Source organism: Chanos chanos, chromosome 7 (assembly GCF_902362185.1).
Source record: "Chanos chanos chromosome 7, fChaCha1.1, whole genome shotgun sequence".
Taxonomy (NCBI): Eukaryota; Metazoa; Chordata; class Actinopteri; order Gonorynchiformes; family Chanidae; genus Chanos; species Chanos chanos.
This window is the reverse complement of record NC_044501.1, coordinates 27,973,121-27,992,746: the sequence shown is the minus strand read 5'-3', so window position 1 is coordinate 27,992,746 and position 19,626 is coordinate 27,973,121. Positions and strand designations below refer to the sequence as shown.

The 19,626-nt window shown below is 41.9% G+C and overlaps 1 protein-coding gene across 1 annotated transcript; it reads right to left on the bottom strand.

The window, feature by feature from the left end:
• Positions 1 to 869: 869 nt before the first annotated feature.
• On the bottom strand, positions 870 to 19,482 carry acadvl (acyl-CoA dehydrogenase very long chain). The gene is made up of 20 exons (XM_030780183.1): positions 19,071 to 19,482; positions 18,810 to 18,876; positions 17,563 to 17,640; positions 17,078 to 17,150; positions 16,911 to 16,975; positions 16,510 to 16,644; positions 15,590 to 15,734; positions 15,136 to 15,265; positions 14,060 to 14,185; positions 13,241 to 13,439; positions 6,754 to 6,858; positions 6,149 to 6,235; positions 5,779 to 5,841; positions 3,925 to 4,026; positions 3,551 to 3,648; positions 3,191 to 3,263; positions 2,676 to 2,748; positions 2,222 to 2,294; positions 1,795 to 1,870; positions 870 to 1,552 (listed from the first exon to the last, which is right to left on the bottom strand). Exons 1-20 carry the CDS (start codon positions 19,142 to 19,144, stop codon positions 1,415 to 1,417), a joined length of 1,980 nt encoding a protein of 659 aa, XP_030636043.1. The 5' UTR covers positions 19,145 to 19,482; the 3' UTR covers positions 870 to 1,414.
• Positions 19,483 to 19,626: the final 144 nt, after the last annotated feature.

Genomic DNA, 19,626 nt, shown 5'->3' with positions numbered 1-19,626 from the left:
CCGACGGTACTTGTGTGTGTGAGATTTCATGCATTTTTACATCCTACTATGTTGGCTTCATAACAGGCAGTGCTGGAAAAGATGCTTTTAACTCAATCTGACAGGGTGTGTCTGACGCCAAATGCAATTTAGTAAGTGATTTCCAATGGAAATCTGATTTGCTAGGGAGTGGGAATTCCTACATTAGCTACTTTTTCTTTCAATTGTCAAAAAAGGAAGAGAAACCTGAGAAGTCTAGAGCATACATTTGTACTTAGTCAGATACATCAAACCACGCGTCAAAGTAGCGATATGAGTAAGTCATAGTGCACTGAATCATAGGTAATGCATGTTTATACATATATACGTATATTATATGACAGCTCAACTTGAAGACCATTTACTGTACCGTTGCACGACAGACATTTCCTGTTTATCATTAAAGAAAAAGGAAAGAAGAAAAAGAGCATTTTGCATATTTGCAATTCAACCGCAATGTGGTTTGGAGGGTCACCGGACTGTGGCCGCGAACACTCTCGATCACACGAACTTGCTTAAATTCCTTTTTTTTTTTTTTTAAATACTGTATCCCTTGCATCAGTTTTCCAATCACACTCCTAGTCACCTACAGCTCTGTGCATTTTAGGTGTCTCTCTGTTCTATAACACACCTCTCTCAGCTCATAGGAGGCTGGGTAATTACTCTTTTACCTGTATCAAGTGTGCCCGAGCAAGAATAGGTCAAAGCACACCCACAGCTGTGGGTCCCAAGCAGCAGGACTGGGAAAGAGGGTTTCCAGTAAATGTATGTTTTGATCTTTTATGTATGTATATAACTGTGGATAATTTACACTTTGCTATTTCTCATTGAGGGATAAAATGAGAGGAGAATGAGGGGGGAAAAAAAAAGATTGGAGATTTTATTCAGAATGTTATGCAACTTCCTTATTAGATTGCAGTGGTGTTTAATGTTCTGAGTGTCAGTTAATACTGCCAAGTGCATTACGGCCCTTTTTGTTTTCCTTTTAGCGTGATATTCGACCACTCACACTAAGAGAGGCTGAGTCAAACTGCTTTGAGCAAAGAACGCTGCAGAGAATGCAGTTTTCTTTCGAACAGAAAAATAACTGACATCCCCAGCGTTGCTTGTCGCACACTAGCAGATTCATTCTTAAAGTCAATATTCCCTGCAAATCCAGTTTTAGCAACTTGCATTTATATTCATGCATTTTGCTATGTTCTGTTGTGGTGATTATTAATGCACTTTTATGGTGATGCAATATGATACAATTCTGTGCATCCATCCAGACCAGCAGAGCTGTAGGTCACATGAAATCCTGGGTGAGGAGAAACCGATGGGTATGACTGGATAACGATTCACGGTGAAGGAGCACGTGGAGCTGGAGAAGAGGAGAAATGAGTAGAGGGGAAACGATTTAAAAGCCAAGGGGATGGGGAGAGACCACGCCTCCGTTCTCCACCACCGCTGTGGAGATGGCTCTGAGGTTCTTAAAGATCTGCTTGGAGTTGCTGGATCTCAAGAACTTAATGTCCTGCATGATTCTGTCGAAAGCCTACAGGAAAAAGAAAAAGAACAACAACATGAGAAAAATATGAGAAAACAGGAGACTAGAAAAGGTGAGAACAGGCACTTAGAGCAAGAGAACAATGGTGTGATGAAAGGACAGCTAAGACCGGATGAGAAAAGGCTGGACAGGAAAAAAGACATTGGAGAGGATGATAAAAAGGAAAGTGAGGGGAGAGAAGTGAGAGTTAAAAAGAAAAAAAAAAAGGTAGATGAGAAACAGAAACTGACCTCCACACACCAGGTTTCACAGAGCGCTTTCTCATGCTGGGCAGAGGAATGGCCCAGACTCAGAGACCTAGAGGCCCTAAAAAAAAAAAAAACGTCCCCAAAGAGATCCATCTTAGTGTGACTCAAATTTAACAGAGCAAAGCTAAGGAGTTTAAAGCATCCTTCTCTTTCACTTCAGTAACAATATCAATCAGTGACACACAACAAACATCCTCACTGTTCATTCTTATGAATATTCAAAGGGTCAGCGATAGCTCACAAATTTATCTTAGCTCACAGGCTGCTGCAAGAGTTTCAACTGTCAGACCATCTGATATTTCTGTTACATGCCAACCTCAAATATCGCAGTCATCACATTTGCACTATCAAACATTAACCGCTATGTAAAGTCACGGTCACAGTACGTGTGGGTTCGTGTGTTTATTACCTGGACAAGACCACAACCATAGCGTACAAGTCTATGGCACAGTCAGCAACTCTCTTCAGCACAAACTGCTCATCTGTGAAAATGCAAAAGAAAAAAACAAAAAAAAAAACCCACATAAGACCAGTGAGCACAGAAAACCCCCTCCCATTCACTGGAAAAGTATGTCACGTTCAGAGGTGCCATGCAAGTGGGTGAAGGTGTATAAATGCAGGGGAGTTCAATTTTTAAAAAAGAAATTTCACATCCCGTCATCTTCAGATACCATAAAAAAAAAATAATAATAATTTGGAAACTGATTTAAAAATGCTGCAAAGAGGAGTCTTGCAGAGTTTGGGTTACACCACATGGTTCATGTGAGGCAGGTTAGAGTATGACTTCCAAGGAAAAAAAAAAAAAAAAAACGAAAATGTTCTCTTGTCAACTGTAGACTATAGGGAGGAGCATCTGTTCTCACCAATAATTCTCTTCCCATGTTTCAGCAGCAGCTCCTCTATCACAGCCCCAAACTGCTCGATGGCTTTGACGGTCTACGAAAGAACCAAGTGACATTCAAACGAAAATCGTAAAATGTGGGAGGAAATTTGCATCTTCACACAGAACGTGTGCACAAACTATTTAGGCGAACGCTTTTGAAGCAGCACCTGAAAAACATAGCCGTCCTCTGCCAACGCTGAAAAACAATTTTGTTGGCAGTATGATTTTTTGTTTTTGTAATTATCGCTGTTTATGTTTGAATTACCTTCACATTTTATCAACAGTGAAAACTTAAGTATGAAGTTAAATCTTTTCCTCAACGCTCACCGCAAAAAGATCGACCTTTTTTAAGAGCACAGATGATCTAAAAGCGGCGTAATGAACATAATAACTTTAAAAAGGTCTACAGATGAAAGGAAAATTATACTGATCTGAAGTCAGTCATAATATTTGAGCATCTGGGATTTTTCACAGCTGTTTCTCGTTTTCACTCACCAGCTCTCCGCTGTGGCCCAGCTCTGGATGGACAACTCCCTGCAGAGTAAGACCTGTTCCCAGACCAGCCTTTCTGCAGAAAGAGACAGACAGAGAGAAAAAGAGAAAGAAGCCATGAGACAACGTAGTGAATAAAAAAAAAGAGTGAAGGAGGGGAAAAGAGAAAGGAGAAAGAATGGAGTGAGAGAATAATAAAAGTTTTTGTTGTATGAAAATATATGATATATACTGTAAAAAACTTTTTCACCTTATTTTTAGGCACACATATGAAGAGGGGGATGACTATGCAATGTAAGTGTGTGTGTGTGTGTGTGTGTGTGTGTGAGCAAGACAGAGACATGAAAGTGTGGGTGTTTTAACCTTTTTGCCCGTTTTGTGATTTCACCAGCTAACACCCCAGCATTCCCTATTGGGTTTTTCAGAGCTTTCTGCAAACTCTTCAACTGGTTTCCAGCATTCTATAAAAACAAATTCAAAAACAAAAACTGTGCGGTGCATTTTCAATGGCTTTAAATTGCCTTTTTGTTGGTGAATACATCGTCTCATGATGGCAGCTGTAAACTGCTTCAATCAGGCATTTTAGATTTTATATACAACATTTTAAAACACAACCACAGCTAAATTTCACAACATGTACTTCATGAGAAACAGACAGTTCCTGACACACAGGAAGGAAACTGAAACAGACTGTTCGCGTTCTTATCAAGACTTCTCGTGTCTCCACGCCACATTACCTGAAAACCGTTGAGAGCCACAAAAAGTCGTAAGATGTCGTTGGTGCCCTCGAAGATCCGGAAGATTCTAAGGTCTCTCATAATCCTCTCAATACCTGAATCCTGTTCAAAGGTCAAATGAGGAGATGAGAGTTAATGTGTTAATCAGGGGCACATCTTTTGGACAGCCCAGAGTTTTTGCTCTGCGTGTGTGTGTGTGTGTTTATAAAGCACATACTTTGACAGTCTTGCATTATAACTATGATGTTACATGAAAGTTTCTGAAAAACAAATGACCACAAAACAGTAAATAAACAACCTGTTTTTTTTCACTGAAATTAAGGTGCAGTTTTAGACTATTTTCTCACCCTTGTCACTTTTCACAACTTTATTTCTGGGTTGGTTACAGGCTTCAAACCTCAGCATTGCAACATTTAAAGACTGTGTCCTTATAACCAGAGAAAACAAAACAGCCTGTTCCCTTGGTCCCTGGTCCAGACAGTGCAGGTTCCCTCTCTTTCATATCAGTGTCAGTTAGACTGTAAACCAGAGCTCTACAATCAGATGGGTCTGCTAGTTTTTCCCAGCCCAGGGTGAAGCACACCTCAAGTAGGAGGAAGACCTACTGGTATACAGATACCTTGGGTGACTGATTATGTAAAATTGGGGTGGGGGGGGACGACACAAGGAAATCATTGCAAATAAACATTCATTTACACATTGAAAGGCAATTGCATAAAAACTGTGGGATTTTAAATATCTATGTAGCTGTGCGCTCTCTTTCTTCATTGTGATGAGAAAATGACAAATGAGTGATCATTGTTGCAAATGGATTAAAAATGACTGTATCCATAGCCCATCTGTAATCTGACACATGAGAACACTTGATTAAAAAGGTCAACAAATGGCTGCCTGCCAAAATAGCTGAGTCAGACGCTTAACAGCCTCTCAGCGCGTGGTTCAACAAGAAGAGCAAGAGGAAGAGGAAGCGCTGGTGCTGATCCTTAAATAGAGATGCTGATTCACGAGTGCTAGCTTCAGTTTTACTGCTGGTTCCTTCCTCAACTGCTGCTAACACTACAGAGCAGGGTCCACTTAAGACACATTCAGCCTCTGCAGCTAGACCAGACCGGGCTCTGCTCGTCAGAAAGTGCCAATGCGAGAAATCGAGCAAGAATAACAACCACACACACACACAGCGGGGTTTTTTTTTTTCCCCATGTTCATTTTTCAAAGTGGTGTCACCAATGGCTAGTAACTTGTGGTGTTGAGTTAATGAGTAAATATCTCACACAAACACATAATGCTACCTGCATTCTAAAAGTGGTCTGTTCCATTTCCTGAGCTGGTTTTTCTTTGCCCTTGTTTTTATTTTTGGTTCTGCCCTTCTTTTCTTTTTTTTTTTGTTAACCACTCGACCACCGTAACTGGAACAGTCTCGAGTTTCCTCTGTTCAATCTCGAGAACTTTAAAGACCTTTTCTCGGTGTCTCACACCTACAGTGTTTCCAACGCCCCCACAAAACACAGGACTCCGGTGCTCCCCTCCTACACAATGCTATCAGTATGACTACGGCTGCCAAGACTCTTTGAAGTCGACTTTCTTTAGCAACATCCTCATATCTGCGGAAGCAGGCTTCTATTCTAAACACTTTGTAAGTCTCAACAACAGCTGCACACCTGCACTTCACCTTCAGGAAGCCAGACGGAATATGAGACACTTTCATTTTGGTGTCTACTTTTAATTGGTTGTTGAGAGAAACAGCTAAGGGAATTAAGGTTATTTCTAAATGTGCTTGCCCAACAAAGTCCAATTGGTCCACTGGTGTTCCGTCTATTCATGTCAATGGCCATAGATCTGTGAACTTGGACTGACCTTCATGAAGCCCATTCCGCCCATGATCTGAATACATTCATCTGTCACTGTCCATGCTGCCTCCTGCAATACAAACAAACAACAAATAATAGTAAATAAACAAATATTTAAAGTCAAACTGTCTCTCTTTGGCAATCTTTACTCATTTAAAACTCACTCCGAAATCTGCTTTTCTTGACATCGGTGTCTAATTTTGAAAGTACATTATTCAGCCTTGCGTGTTGAAAAAGCAAAAGGAAAATTCCACACAAGAGTTTTTGTCAAAACCATCTCGCTTCAGCAGAGGGCAGCGACATTGGTTCACCTCCACAGACAGCACTGTTAGGTTTGGTAAAATAGGTTCACCAGTGGCATATGGAGGTACACTTACTGAGGCAAAGATTTTGCTGATGGCCGCCTCTATCTGGAACTCAGAGGCCCCACTGTCCATATTACCACTGATCATGTAGGCCATTGACTGGAGAGAGACACAGAGACAGAGACAGAGACAGAGAGTGAGTGGCAGTAGGGGGCATGGAGAGAGAAAGAGGGAGAGAAAGACAACATAGGTGTGAAAACTCAATGGATGGAGAGAAAGAAAAAACAAGAGGACTGTGCGTTCTACAACTGTCTAAGCCTTTGATTGATGAAAAGTGAAATAGCATACACTTTTTTTAAATCTGTGTGCTACTAAATGCAAGTGAAATTCTTATTAACAAATTAAAGGACTATTTGAATATGAACATGTTTTTTTTTATCCTGCTTTCACCTGAGAGATTTGCCAGAGCCTGACAAAACTGACCCCTCGCCCCAGCATTCAGAAAGACGTGACAACCCCCCCCCCCCCCCCCCAGTCCTCCATCCAAACAAACACAGGACTGCCTTGCACAGAGGAGGCCCCTGCACATATGAGTGGTATAGAGAGAAACACAGACAAACAAAGGGCGTCTGTGTGAGTGTTTACAGGAGCTGATGGAAAGGGAAGGTAGGCTGCACCTCTGTGACATACTGCAGCATGGCCATTCTCGCCACCTTCTCCTGGATCGCTCCATAATTATGGATCTTGTTTCCAAACTGGGTCCTGTTTGCAGCATGGTCCACCTTGGATGGATGGAGAAGGGAGGGAGAGAGAGAGGGAGAGAGAGAGAGAGAGAGAGAGAGCGAGAGACAAACAGAAGTTAAGGTAGAGGGGCCCCATTCAAAAACCTGAACAACAAAGATACTTTTTTGTGTCACATTCTTCGAGACCACAGATCTCCGGGCAGGACAGCTGACAGCAAAATGATAGACGCTCTGATGAAAACTGCTGAGATCAATGCAAACAAAAGCAAGGAGGATGCAAGGCGGAGAAACTTTGACAAGGAACTACAATTATTCTGTGGTCTAGAAGGTTCAAGCCCACAGGGCAAATATTAGCCAAGCTTCCTTCTGTAAGCTTCCCATTCAGCCTTAGGCCTTACAAACAAAACTATTGTGTTCTCCTCTGAAATTCTTCCACTCACTAAGTCCTGAAAGAAGCTGGTCTCAGATGGACTGGCCCAAATGTTTGAATGTTTAGGAACATTATGACATACTTCTGATATAAATAGCAATGTATTCTAATAGCACAGCATAAACTGTATGTCCATGGTAACCAGGGAGCACAGAGGAAGTATTTCTGAACGGGATTGTCCAGGAGGTCACCTTCCCAAGACCAGAGCAGCTGGTTTGGTTAGTCCCTCCCTTTGTCGGAAATGAGAAAGATTCATCAAACACTTTCCTCTAAATATACCGCACACAAACGTGCTTGTGACCATTTAAAATAAACAAGGGGAAATTCCAATTCCATGACAGAACTGAAGACGATTTTCTTGTACTTAGATTCACGTCTTTGGTTGTGATAGTCTCATGAATTAGTTGCTTTTGTTTATTCTCTTTAAACTGCCCAACAGTCTTACGGACTAATCTTTAAAGGGCATGTAAACACATATGCCGCTAAAGGTCAACCATCAAAATTCAGACAGGCAAAATAAGAGAACAACAAAATCAAGTTAGAAACTTAACATTTCAGAGGAAAAATGGCAGTTTGCATCATAATGAAAGGCAAAAAAAACGAGCAAAGAAAAAGCAAAAGAAAAGGAGAAAACACAGCACTGATGTTAGGAATGCTTGAGAAGAATGCTAATTGCTGACTGTACCACAAGCCTGCAGTTTATCACCTCTCCAGCTGTGGCAGCTGCCTTATCCATATTATTAAATAACATAGTATAGATGATCATTGCTGGTGTCACACTGGAAGCTCTGTCGAACACTTTTACTTACAGTCCTTCCACTTGTCGTTGGAGAAAACCAACCAACCAACCAGCTAAATAAAGAAATATTTACAATATAAATAAAAATTCTCTCCCATGTCTATTTATCAAGAGCCACCTGTCTCTGAGCACACACTGGGAAATTTGTTCATCAAGTTAAACTCGAATAACCAGATTTAAGGTTTTTTTTTTTTGTTTTTTTTTTTTAAATAGCCTTACCTTAATCTTAATACAGGATCTCCAGTTTATTCCCCTGGCTCCTTTAATATAGAAATTTAAGTCTGTCTACTAATAGGACTGTCAAGAACAACATCGATACCACATCTACACCATAAACAAACACCAACGCACTCAACAGCAGTCACACTTAATGCATCACTTTTGCATGACTTCATGTCTTTAACACCAGACATGAGTAAGAGGTTAAAAAAAAAAAAACAGCCTTACTTCTGTACACATTCTAAAACTGAACTCAGAATGAGGTCAGAACTAGGCACCAAAATTAAGATGGGAAAAAAAAGGATTTGCATGTGCATATGGTAAATATGGATCCCACGAAACTGTTGCTCTTAAGCACAACTAAACCGTACCATAACAACGGAAGCAAAACAAGTCGAATGCACACTGGGGCCCCCCTAGGACAGCGTGAGCTGCGGGAACCTCTCTCTGGTTTCCTCTTTCAACATCTCACAGACGATGGCGAAACAGAAGCGACATGCGGTCAGCGCGAGCGACTTATTTAGAATTCCACGGAACACGCTCTGCACACTTACTGCACTCATCTATACCTCATAGCCCATAACGTGTTTGTTTTTGTCAGCCGAAGACTTGCGCTGATGCTTTGGATTCTGTAGCTTAAATGTTAAATCTCTGTGCAAAAATGTTGTGTTTTATGATGCTGGCAACTTTCAGGAACAAAGTTTTTAGCCAGACTGCAATTTTGGCATTGTTTGTATTAGATATTTTGCACTGCGTCCAATTTCACATCCTGTAAGAAAAAAAAAGGACCTTTCTACAACTGAATCAAACAGAAACTCTGTGGTTTAGAACGCACTATAATCTATTGTAACCCTTTGCAACGGTTCGGCTCAGTTGTAAAGAAGTAAGCTACACAAGCTACATCAGCAATCAATAAAACAAAAAGTACTGACAAAAATCCAGAGGTGTACAAAAAAAAAAACAACCACACACAAAAAAAACAGAGTTGGCTTTGAAAGTGCTGCACACTCTACCCACACGGTACTAACGTGTTGCATGTGCCAGCAGAACGAAACAAGGGGAAATTCCCCATTTCACTCAGCTAGAGGAAGTTCAGGTGAAACCTTGAAGCAGGGTGTATGTATGTGTGGTGGTGGTGGGGGGGGGGGGGGGGGGGGCAGGGTTAATAACTGTACTGTGGAAGACAAAACAAAAACATTTAGAGAGAAAAGAAAACCAGTACACAGTCAGGAAATGAAAGAGAAAGAACGTGTTACAAATTACCTTAAACAAACAACCAAAAACACACACACACAGACAGATATTTCACTATTTTGCAGACCTGCCACAGTCCTGACCGAGTACCGCTAATGCCAGGCCACTGTTAAAGATCAAAGGACACTACAAAGTTTGGCAACCATTTCCTAATCTGTCCCAACTAACAGTCAGCCAGTCAGCATGACCAGCAGAGAGACAGAGAGACAGGAACTCTGTCTTACAGCTACTTATGAGCACATGTCTATATCCGCTTTTTTTAGAAGCAGCTATGCGGCCTTACATCTGCTTATGCTCCCTCCGCTGAATTAGGAAGGGAATTTTACTGTTGAATATACACAAATACACACAAACATGGTACATAATGCTGCTGTTGTCCTCCAGTCTGACCCAAAAAAATGACTTGAAATGGGGGGGGGGAAAGCAATTAATTGAATGTGGAATCCTGTCATTTGGTGTAACAAAAAAAAAAAAAAGAGGTTAGAAAAAATTCTGAAAACGTGACGGTACTCGTTTTTCTACAGTACCTGGGGATGCAATCGGCCTAAACTCGTCTAAATCCGTGTCTCGAGTGACCACTTGAGATCGGATCTCACTTCACCCGCTCTATATGCAAACAAACACGTAAATCATTTCCAACACGTTTCTTCTTTCACTGAATTTCGGTTTTGCTTTTTTTAATTGCAGATAGTGTTTATGACATGTGAGATGTCAGACAAATGTGGTGATCACTGATCGCTGTTTTGGGACATAGGCACATTAAGCTGTTTCCTTATAATGGGCGTCGATTGAGAGGAAAACGCTTAACGTGAGATAACGACCATACTCCTAGGATTTCGATTTTGATTTTTTTTTTTTTTACAGGAGGAGTTTCTGACAAGAGATGTCCTAGAGAAATTTGGTGATCATTGATCGCAGTTTTTAACATTACGTAGATGCAACGACCGTTAAGAACAGAAGAGGCGAATGTTCTCAGGGAAAAAGTATCTTCACTGTATCACTATATCTATTACACATCAGACGAAGTTTAGATGTTTCATCCTACCTGCAATCATTGTTCAAGTAACGTCTGTAAGTAAATCTAACATGTTTGTAAGTTTATTTGATCATTATTTGGGAATTCAGACTGTATTTTGTGTTCGATAAAAGTTTTGTACTCTTTACAGCCGGTTACCCAGCTGTGTAGCTCGGTTGCCATGTTTGCATGTACCGCTAACGTATATTGCTTGCTGCCGTTAGAAACATTTAGCACAGGTTAAGACAATATATTTAACACATTTTACTTCATTGTATACTCATACGCAATTATTTTTATTTATGTTTGTATGCTTATGTTTTATTCACATAGTATACTGACTCCCTGGCGCACTCTTCCTCTGGATGGCGAGCTGCAATAAAGAAACCGTTCAAAATGCTACGGTTTGTGGACAAGTTTAGCTATCCGCCAAGCTGTTCCGCAGCGAGGGCAGAATAGTTATTGTTTTTAATCAGCCGGGGGCATCAATGCACTTCCCGTGCCTAGTCTGTCGGAAATTAAATGAAGAAGAAATCAAAACAATATCCATTTTGACTGTTGTCGTACTTAATAATTATGACTAGCGAATGTGTACGAACGCGAAAGAGTTCGTACTTCCACGTAAGCAGAGGACGTGTGTTGAGTAGGCGGTCGTTCAATGTGGTCGAGTTGGCATTCGAGTTGAAAGTGCTTTAAGAATGTGGTCATATGCGGTCCAGACCACCTCCAAATGTGGTCTGGGTGATCTGAACTCGATGCGACCGCAATGCGCATTGGATGAGTTTACACCTGTCCTTTTGAGCTGTCCACTTCTGATCGGATCACCAAAATCGGATCTCAATTCAAGGTGTAAACAGGCTTAAAAGACAAACAGTAAGAGTCGTGTATGGAAGTACTCTGCGTTCGAGGCGGATCGTCACGGATTTATAATAAGTTCGCAAAAACCAGTAGGCTATGCCAAACACTGCCGTCGAACTTTCCAGACGAGAGGAGGAAACGCTTCCAACGCTTCAATCCATGTTAACGTAACAGGGTTAAGTGTGTTTCCCTGAATTTCTCTGTGTGTGAGCGGCTATTCCCCCCACACCTCCGGGGATCTAGGGAACAGAGGTGGGCGTGGCGGGGGTGGGGCGTCAGGGTCCTTTAATTGTTGGCTCCACTCACTCATCTGTCGTTTTAAACACTGTCCTGCGGCAGAGGTGTGTTATGTCCAACTAAAAAAATGCCTATTTGGTCTGTTTCTCTATTCAATATTTCTTTTACGTATATTTCTAATATCACCTTCTTGTGTCTCGTATTTACTGAGTTATGAATAGTATGCAAGAGTTTGTCATATCGCTTTAATTCTTTCGATATTGAGTGTAGACTGGTAGCTTCCCGCACTTACATGCTCGAATCACAGCAGGTGTAATTGGAGGCTAATTCGCTAGCATCTGGGAATGCAGTCTACAGTGCCAATCCGTTAACTAATTTAAAGTAACTGACGTTGTTTTTATGTGCATTAAAAAAAAAAAAAATATATATATATCTTTTTTTTTTTTTAACAGTGGTTTACCTGGTTTGTGTGGCAAGACTTGTGATGCGCCTGGCTCGCTCTGTGGCTGATCTGTGTTTAATTATATATTTTCTCTATCAGGTATGCCACTAGTTTTATATATGGATGAATTGGTTTACTTATTGTAATGTGTATTTTTTAAATATATATTTCCAGTGCGGGTGGCCGCAGTTGTGGTGGGCAGCAGTCCTACCCTGCTCCTGCTACAGCGCGTCGTGCCGCTCCTCTCACTCTCTCTCTCTGTTTAAACACTGTCCTGCGGCAGAGGAACTGTGATGCGCCTGGCTCGCTCCGTGTTTGGTCTGTGTTTAATATATATTTTCTCTATCTGATTTTCTCTATATGCAATAAAAGCAGAGTAGACCCAGTCCAGGTGGGGCGTCACGTCATTATACAACACAACGCAGAAAGAAAGAAAGAAAGAAGGACAAAAGTACTCCCGTCACATTAACGTTACATTAACAATGTATCCAAAAGTGTTATCCCTGCTATCCTTATCCTGAAATACACGTTTCTACTATTTTTGTTTGATACTGCTGGCATTGCTGTGCAATATCTAAACGCTAAAGACTACCGTGTTTAGGCTAACGTAATGTAATCATAGCTCGTAGTAGTAGGGTACCGTCCTTACCGTTCAGTCTGTGTCATCTGTCATCAAAATGTAATGTTAGCGTTTTACATAAATATTTCCGGATTAATGGTCTGTCACCGTGTCAGTAAATCTAAACTACTGCTTGCACTCTGAGTGTTTAGAGGGGTGTGCGCGCGCACGTGTGTGTTAGGACTTTGTGTGTGCAGCCTCTGCTGTTTTCTTACAGTTATTGAGCTATTCCTGATAACTGAAATCTCATAATTTCCCCACAGTATCAGCCAGAGGAGGATGTCAACCAGGAGAGGCAGAAGCGAAGTCAGCAACTGTTGTTGTTCTTTTATGTGTTTAATGTTTATAGTAATGTATGTGTATGTTGAAGTACATGGGATTTATTGTTTTGTTTTTGTTTGTTTGTTTTTTACCAGTATCGAGAATAGTTGAATTTCCCTGGTATTGGTATCAACTACTAAATTTCTGGTATCGTGACATGCATAGTGTGTCATGTCAGGTGCACAGGCCTCAATCACACACACACACACACACACAGAGGCACTCACAGCTTTGGCGATGGCACCCTTCATGGTCCCAGAGAGGGCTGCGGCCATTCCAAAACGCCCGTTGTTCAGGATGTTCATGGCCACTTTGAAGCCGCCGCCCACCTCACCCAGGACACAGTCCGCAGGTACACGCACGTTCTCAAAATACACCTCCGCCGTGTTTGACGCTTTTATCCCCATCTTCTTCTCTGGGGGACCACTGAGGACGGGAGGAGGCACAAGAGAGACGGAGGGAGGCAGAGAAAGACAGAGCCAGTGGTAACACTATTAAGCAAAAAACTTAGCCAAAATCAAATCTCTACCCGACAATATTGTGTTAGGCACTGAATTAAGAAAAATAAGAACAGAGTTATTTTATCAAGTGTGCTGCAATTATAACAGAGTAAATGTAAGTCTGAAAAGGAAGACGATCATTAAGAGATAAAGAAGGCGAGGCCGTGGTTGGGAGAAAAAAAAGATTTATCTGGTGAAGGGTAAAATAAAAATACCACAGTAGGCACGAGAGAGAGTATGGGTTACGGAGAGGATGAAGAAAAAAATGGAGGCGATGGAGAGAGAAGAAAGAAGATGGAGTGACAAAGTAACAGGAGAGAGAACATAGAAGGAAAGGACAAGGGGAAAGTACCAAGAGAAACAAAAAAAGAAAAGAGAAATGAAGAAGAACGAGAACGACACAAAAAGGGAGAGAAAAAAAGGGAAAGAGGAAACAAAAGTACCAAGACAAGAAAGTCATCAGCAACGAAATCAAAAACAAACATATGACCCTCTCAAAGTTCAAATCACAAAATAGTCGGCATTGTCATGAGACGACTGACTCACTGTGTAACTCCTCCAAAACTCCTCTCCACAATAAAGGCCGTTATCTTGTCTTTCATCTCGCCGGTCTTCTCGTCTTTCAGCGGAGTCTTGGCAAACACGGTGAAGATCTCGGCCAGGCCTCCGTTGCTGAAGGAGAACAGTCCGAAAAGACCACATCCAAATGAGCGCGTTCATGGAAAGAGTTACTAGAGTCTGTTTTAATTATTTATCTATGGTTTATTTACTACACAACAGGGTTTTGCACTGCTGCTAACAGGGCCCTGGTTCAATGATGCTGATGAGTTGACTTTCTAAGATAAATCATTGATTGTTTTGATTAGCATACAGGCTGATTACTCAAGCATGGGAATTCATGAGAAAAAAACCCTTATTCTAAGCGAAACTTCACACAGCTGTTCTGTTTACAGTTTTGGGTTCTGATTCTCAGATAAGATTTCGACAGCTGTAAATTTCCAGAGGAATCATATCAGTTATTAAAGAAAAACCTGCTGGTGCAGTGGTACTGTAACACTTTGTTCTTTTTCAGTTTTTCTCTTTCCTGTCCCTTTAGCATTGCAACTCAAAAAAACTATAAATCTGGGGAAATTCCACTTGACTGGATGCCCTATCACACATCTTGTTTTCTGCTGAAATCATTTGTGAGAGGTATAACACCGGATGCTAGGACTTAAATTGCTCATTCTGGGCAGAAACCACCTAAGCTGATGCAGGCTAAAAGCTTTCATCCATCTCTGTGTGATTTAACTGTTTCACAGACTTTTATGGCTGATTCGCGTGATTATGGCCTTGATTCTGATGAAGAATTAGACATCAGTTCCAAGCATACACAGGGCCATAAAATGTGTGTGAAATGAATGAGTGTGGATGGTGGGTGCGATTTTATCATACGCTGATAAATACAGGCATGAAACGCGGTGAAAGTAAACTGCACGTCAGCACCCTCTTGTGGTGTTGAACATGAACTGTCAGTCACTTTTCACATGCTGGAAGTGTGCATATGTGTGAGTCTGCGAGTGTGTGTGAGAGAGGTGTTAAAACCAAAAAAAGTCTCCTGTGAATGGAGAACGGAGACAGACCTGATCCAGATCTTTCCACCATTGAGGGTGAAGTACTGGCCACAGGGAGATCGCACTGCTGTGGTCTTAATGGAGGCTGCATCAGAGCCACTGGCCGGCTCTGTCAGACAGAACGCAGCTATGTGCTCTCCTACACATGCACACACACACATACACATGGACACACAAAGACGCACGCACACGCAGACATGGACACAGAAACACACACACACACACACGAAAAAACAGTGCACAATTCACTTGCATCCTCTTAACTGAGAGAGAGATCAGATTTAAATACGTAACTGTGGTGTCATGGGGTGGGGTGGGTGGTATTGGTACCATAATACAGTCAGGAGAAATTTTACTTTTTTTTCCCTACAGAGCTGTCAGTAAAGTGAGATGAGGTAAGACAGACACGGAGCGAATCATACACACACAGACACTGTGGTCAGACTGAACCTCCTTCGCTCACCTGTGGCCAGTTTGGGCAGGTATTTCTCTTTCTGCTGAGGCGTGCCAAAGAGCAGAATGCCCTTAAAGCCAATGGACTGGTGAGCACCCAGTGTGATGCCAACACCCAGGTCGTGCATCCCCACAATCTCCACCAACCTGGCATACTGGGAAAGAGACGTACCGGATTACTGGGTTATGTCCCAAGTCAGTCAGTCATTCATTCAAAACGTCCTCAATTACAGATGAAACCTATCTGTTCAATGAACTATGAATTATACTCCACAAAAAAAACACTATTATCAACATTGCGACCTGGAGAAATGCACTGTGATAGGGTTTTGTTCCTGCTCTGATCTAAAACCCAGGATTTAAGTTAAGTCAACGGAGGCCCTCTTGAGAAGGGATTCTCAAAGTGTTCTTCAGGCTCCCTCTTGAACTGGAAATATGTCTTAATTCAGCCTGGCACCAGTACAGCTGACTCCACTGGTCGGCAATCACCAAGCCCCTTGCTGACAAAATGAAGAGCTGAAACAAAGATAGGCGGGGAAGGGGCGGATTCCCTGAAGAATGGACTGACAACCATTGCTGTAGATCGTCCTTTTGCCAGAATCAACAGGTTCCAGTGTGGCTGGAGGCATGGCCAGCCCCGCTACGCACACACACAGTGCTGAGAGAGCAAGACGGAAACTCATGGGATTCTCCTGTGCTATTTACAGGAGTTATCTGCAGTGACTAAGATCTTGGCAGCAGGACACTCTCTAATTGTTTCCCTCTCCAACAACAACTGTCTTTCATTTTCCCTCGCCTCGTCTGTCTCGCTCCATCACCGTTATTCATTCTAATCTAACAAAATGCCCCTGAGAACTTCATTATAACACTCCCTTACTCTCCATCCCTCCTCTCTCTCTCTCTCTCTCTCTTTCTTTCCTTCTTTCTTACCTGTGTGTTGGTGAGACCAACGCCACCAAGTTCAGCAGGCACCTGCAGGCCGAACGCACCCATCTCCTTCAGCCCCTCCATGGTGTGGTCCTCCACCTTCTCCAGAGTGTCGTTTTTCGCCGGGTCGTTTACCTCCTACACAGACACACACCAGGATGGACGGAAGAGCATAGCATGGGACAGGATGAAGGCAAAAAAACGGGTGAAGAGGAAAAGTAAAGAGCAAAAGGAGAGGAGGGGAATATTTGTTTTGGAGGGAGAGACAAGGAAAAAAAAGGGAGGGTATAGGAGAAAATAGAAGAAGCCCGATTTCATAAGGAGAACTGGAAAACCACTTATAGATGGGCATAGGAATTTCCTGTATATTTTTAACATGGAGAGATAGAAAAGCATATCTTTACCTCAAAAAACTTAGAGCATGGGCCCACCAGCTCCCTAAGGAACTGAGACTGCTCCTCGTTCAGCACTGAAACGGAACACAGCAACAGTCACAACAACAAGAACACCAACAACGGAAATGTTTACGTACACAACAAACAACAACAACCTGTTGTTTCACAAAGCTTACCTGAGGGGAAGGGAAACACCTGAGAGGTACTGATCTGCCCTTTAAACATGTTCACTGCAAAGGACTTGGATTCCTGAGAGAGAGAGAGAGAGAGAGAGAGAGAGAGAGAGAGAGAGAGAAACAGCGGTAACACTATTAAGCCTAAACTTAGCCAAAATCAAATCTCTACCCGACAATATTGTGTTAGGCTCTGAATTAAGAAATATAAGAACAGAGTTATTTTAAGTGCAATTATAACAGAGTAAATGTAAGTCTGAAAAGGAAGACGGTCATTAAGAGATAAAGAAGGCGAGGCCGCGGTGGGGAGAAAAAAAAAGATTTATCTGGTGAAGGGTAAAATAAAAATACCACAGTAGGCTGACTGATGACAAGCACACTATCAGGCTACCACATGAGTTCTAGAATGTGAAGCTTTCTAATTATAGCTTTAAACAATGTAGTTATCGATCAGAAAGAACAAACCCACAGCCACGAATAACACCTACCACAGTAAAGGACTTCTTCTCCACCTTATCTGTCTTGGTGGTTGTGTCGCTATCGACGGCTGGTTTCTCCAGTACTGCCTATATAGTGAAAGAGAAAAGAGAGAGAGAGAAAAATAGAGGGAGACTGATGGTAGGAGAAAGTTATCCAGCTTTGTATGTTATGTGCGTGTGTGTGTATGCATTTGAGTGACTGAAGTGGTTTTAATGTGTGTATTCAGTGTGTGTGTGTATGAGAGAAAGAGTTGCATCAAATCAAAGTTGAAAGGTCTCTCATCCCTTTGGCTCAGCATGACAGACAGGAGACAAATGAATAATGTACATTGTCTGCATGTTTTAGTTCAGATTTGGTCCTGTGTGCACGTATAGTAGGGATGCAGAGTTATCAGCCTGGGCCTGGTACACTCAGACAGGCTGTCCTGCAGAGACACATGTCCAGCAGGGCAGAGTCAACGAGCAGTGTGACACAGGGAAACCTGCCCAGTGGACCAGAGGGTGTTGGCAAGGACACCAAGTCCTGTCTCTCTATCACTCTCTCCAAAAATTTAGGGGACACTATTAACTGGGGTCAGATGCACATGTTTAGAAAAATAATTGGATATCGAAATATCTTTGAAAAATGTGCTTGAAAAGCATTTTTATTTGGGATTTGTTTGTTTTTTACATGGATCAGATGTAAATTAACTGCATCTGAAATGTTCAAAAGTGTGAGAATTTAAATGGGTTTTATTCATATTCTGTATTGCTGGGCTAAAACTCATAAACACGTGCTTATTTTATTCATTAATCCAGTCGATCAAACTGGTAAAGTAACTAGATCATCCGTGTAATAATTACATAACAAAGTTGAGTTTGGATACATTAAACTCAACGCTGCCCCCCCTACAGCGAGTCATGCGAACTGACGGTGAACTTTGCTCCAGTTCCGGAATACGGGTCTGTTGAGGACATAGCTTAGCTTGTGACTACTACACTGAAAGACTACGGGGCAAGATGACCTGGTCACCTCATTTCCTCACAATGAATCCAGGTCGAGAAGTATTTTGAGACCGAATACCGCATCTTATACATGAACACGTCGGAAAAAATATCTAAGAGAAGTGTATTACTAACGTCACGAAACCACTGACTGACTTTGCACTAGGTGATGCTGGGCGTAAACATAGCTCATGTTATTAACGTTTCAAACAAACAAACGAAAAGCGACTTAAAACCAAATAAAAACAACAAAGAAACCTATATGAGCTTACCTCCGCTTGACTGGCGTAAAAACGAACATTTTGCACAGCTACAAGGGCTCCAGTCTGCCGTTGCGTCCTGAAGAAATGATGGGCCAACAATTACACCCATCAGTACCAAAGCTCCACACAAAATACAGTCACCCTGTCATATATTAGGAGGTTTTAACTATACCACCTTTCTCGTTTTATTGAGAGCAGTAACCAGTGATACACCAATCTCACTGACTAAACCCTGGCTAGACGTTTTACCACTCCTGAAAACTCACTTACCCGTGTATGGCTGGTTGTAGTCGGAGGACAGTGCTACACAGAGCTGGACTCTGGCTGACTTTCCGAAGAAACATGGTTAGCTATCCGCGATGAGTGATCTTCTTGGGTGCGGAAGGCAGTTAGACTCCTAATACCGTACTCTTTAAGGGCAGGAAAAAAAAACGAAATATACCGCAGATACTTAAGGTCAGCCTGCTCTCTGCACGCGAGTGACAGCCGTGTCTGTTTGCTTGCTTTGATTGTCCTTGGGTGACTTGACACTAGGTTAGGTGTCCGGCCAACTAATCCTGCACAAATGCTGTGGTTTACTCAAGGGTCGCTAGACGAAACTCGTTAAGAAAATAACGTTAAGTATACTGAAGGATGTACAATGACAACTTTTTAAACTCGCAGCAAACTCAGTAAACTCCTCACACCGCCACACACTATCCGATATTTTATTTACCGGAAACAGCGAACCGTACTTAGTCAATGGAAGTATTTGCATCTAAACCTTCTAGTCTACTTACCGCCACCTACTGTCAAAATTGAGTAGTTTATTCAAGTCATAGCCTCC

Excerpts from the sequence above, each read along its gene's own strand:
- acadvl (XM_030780183.1), bottom strand. The coding sequence starts at position 19,144 with ATGTTTCTTCGGAAAGTCAGCCAGAGTCCAGCTCTGTGTAGCACTGTC. Across the intron at positions 17,641-18,809 it reads TTTACGCCAGTCAAGCGGAG|GCAGTACTGGAGAAACCAGC; the intron begins GTAAGCTCATAT and ends TTCACTATATAG. Across the intron at positions 17,151-17,562 it reads AGAAGAAGTCCTTTACTGTG|GAATCCAAGTCCTTTGCAGT; the intron begins GTAGGTGTTATT and ends TCTCTCTCTCAG.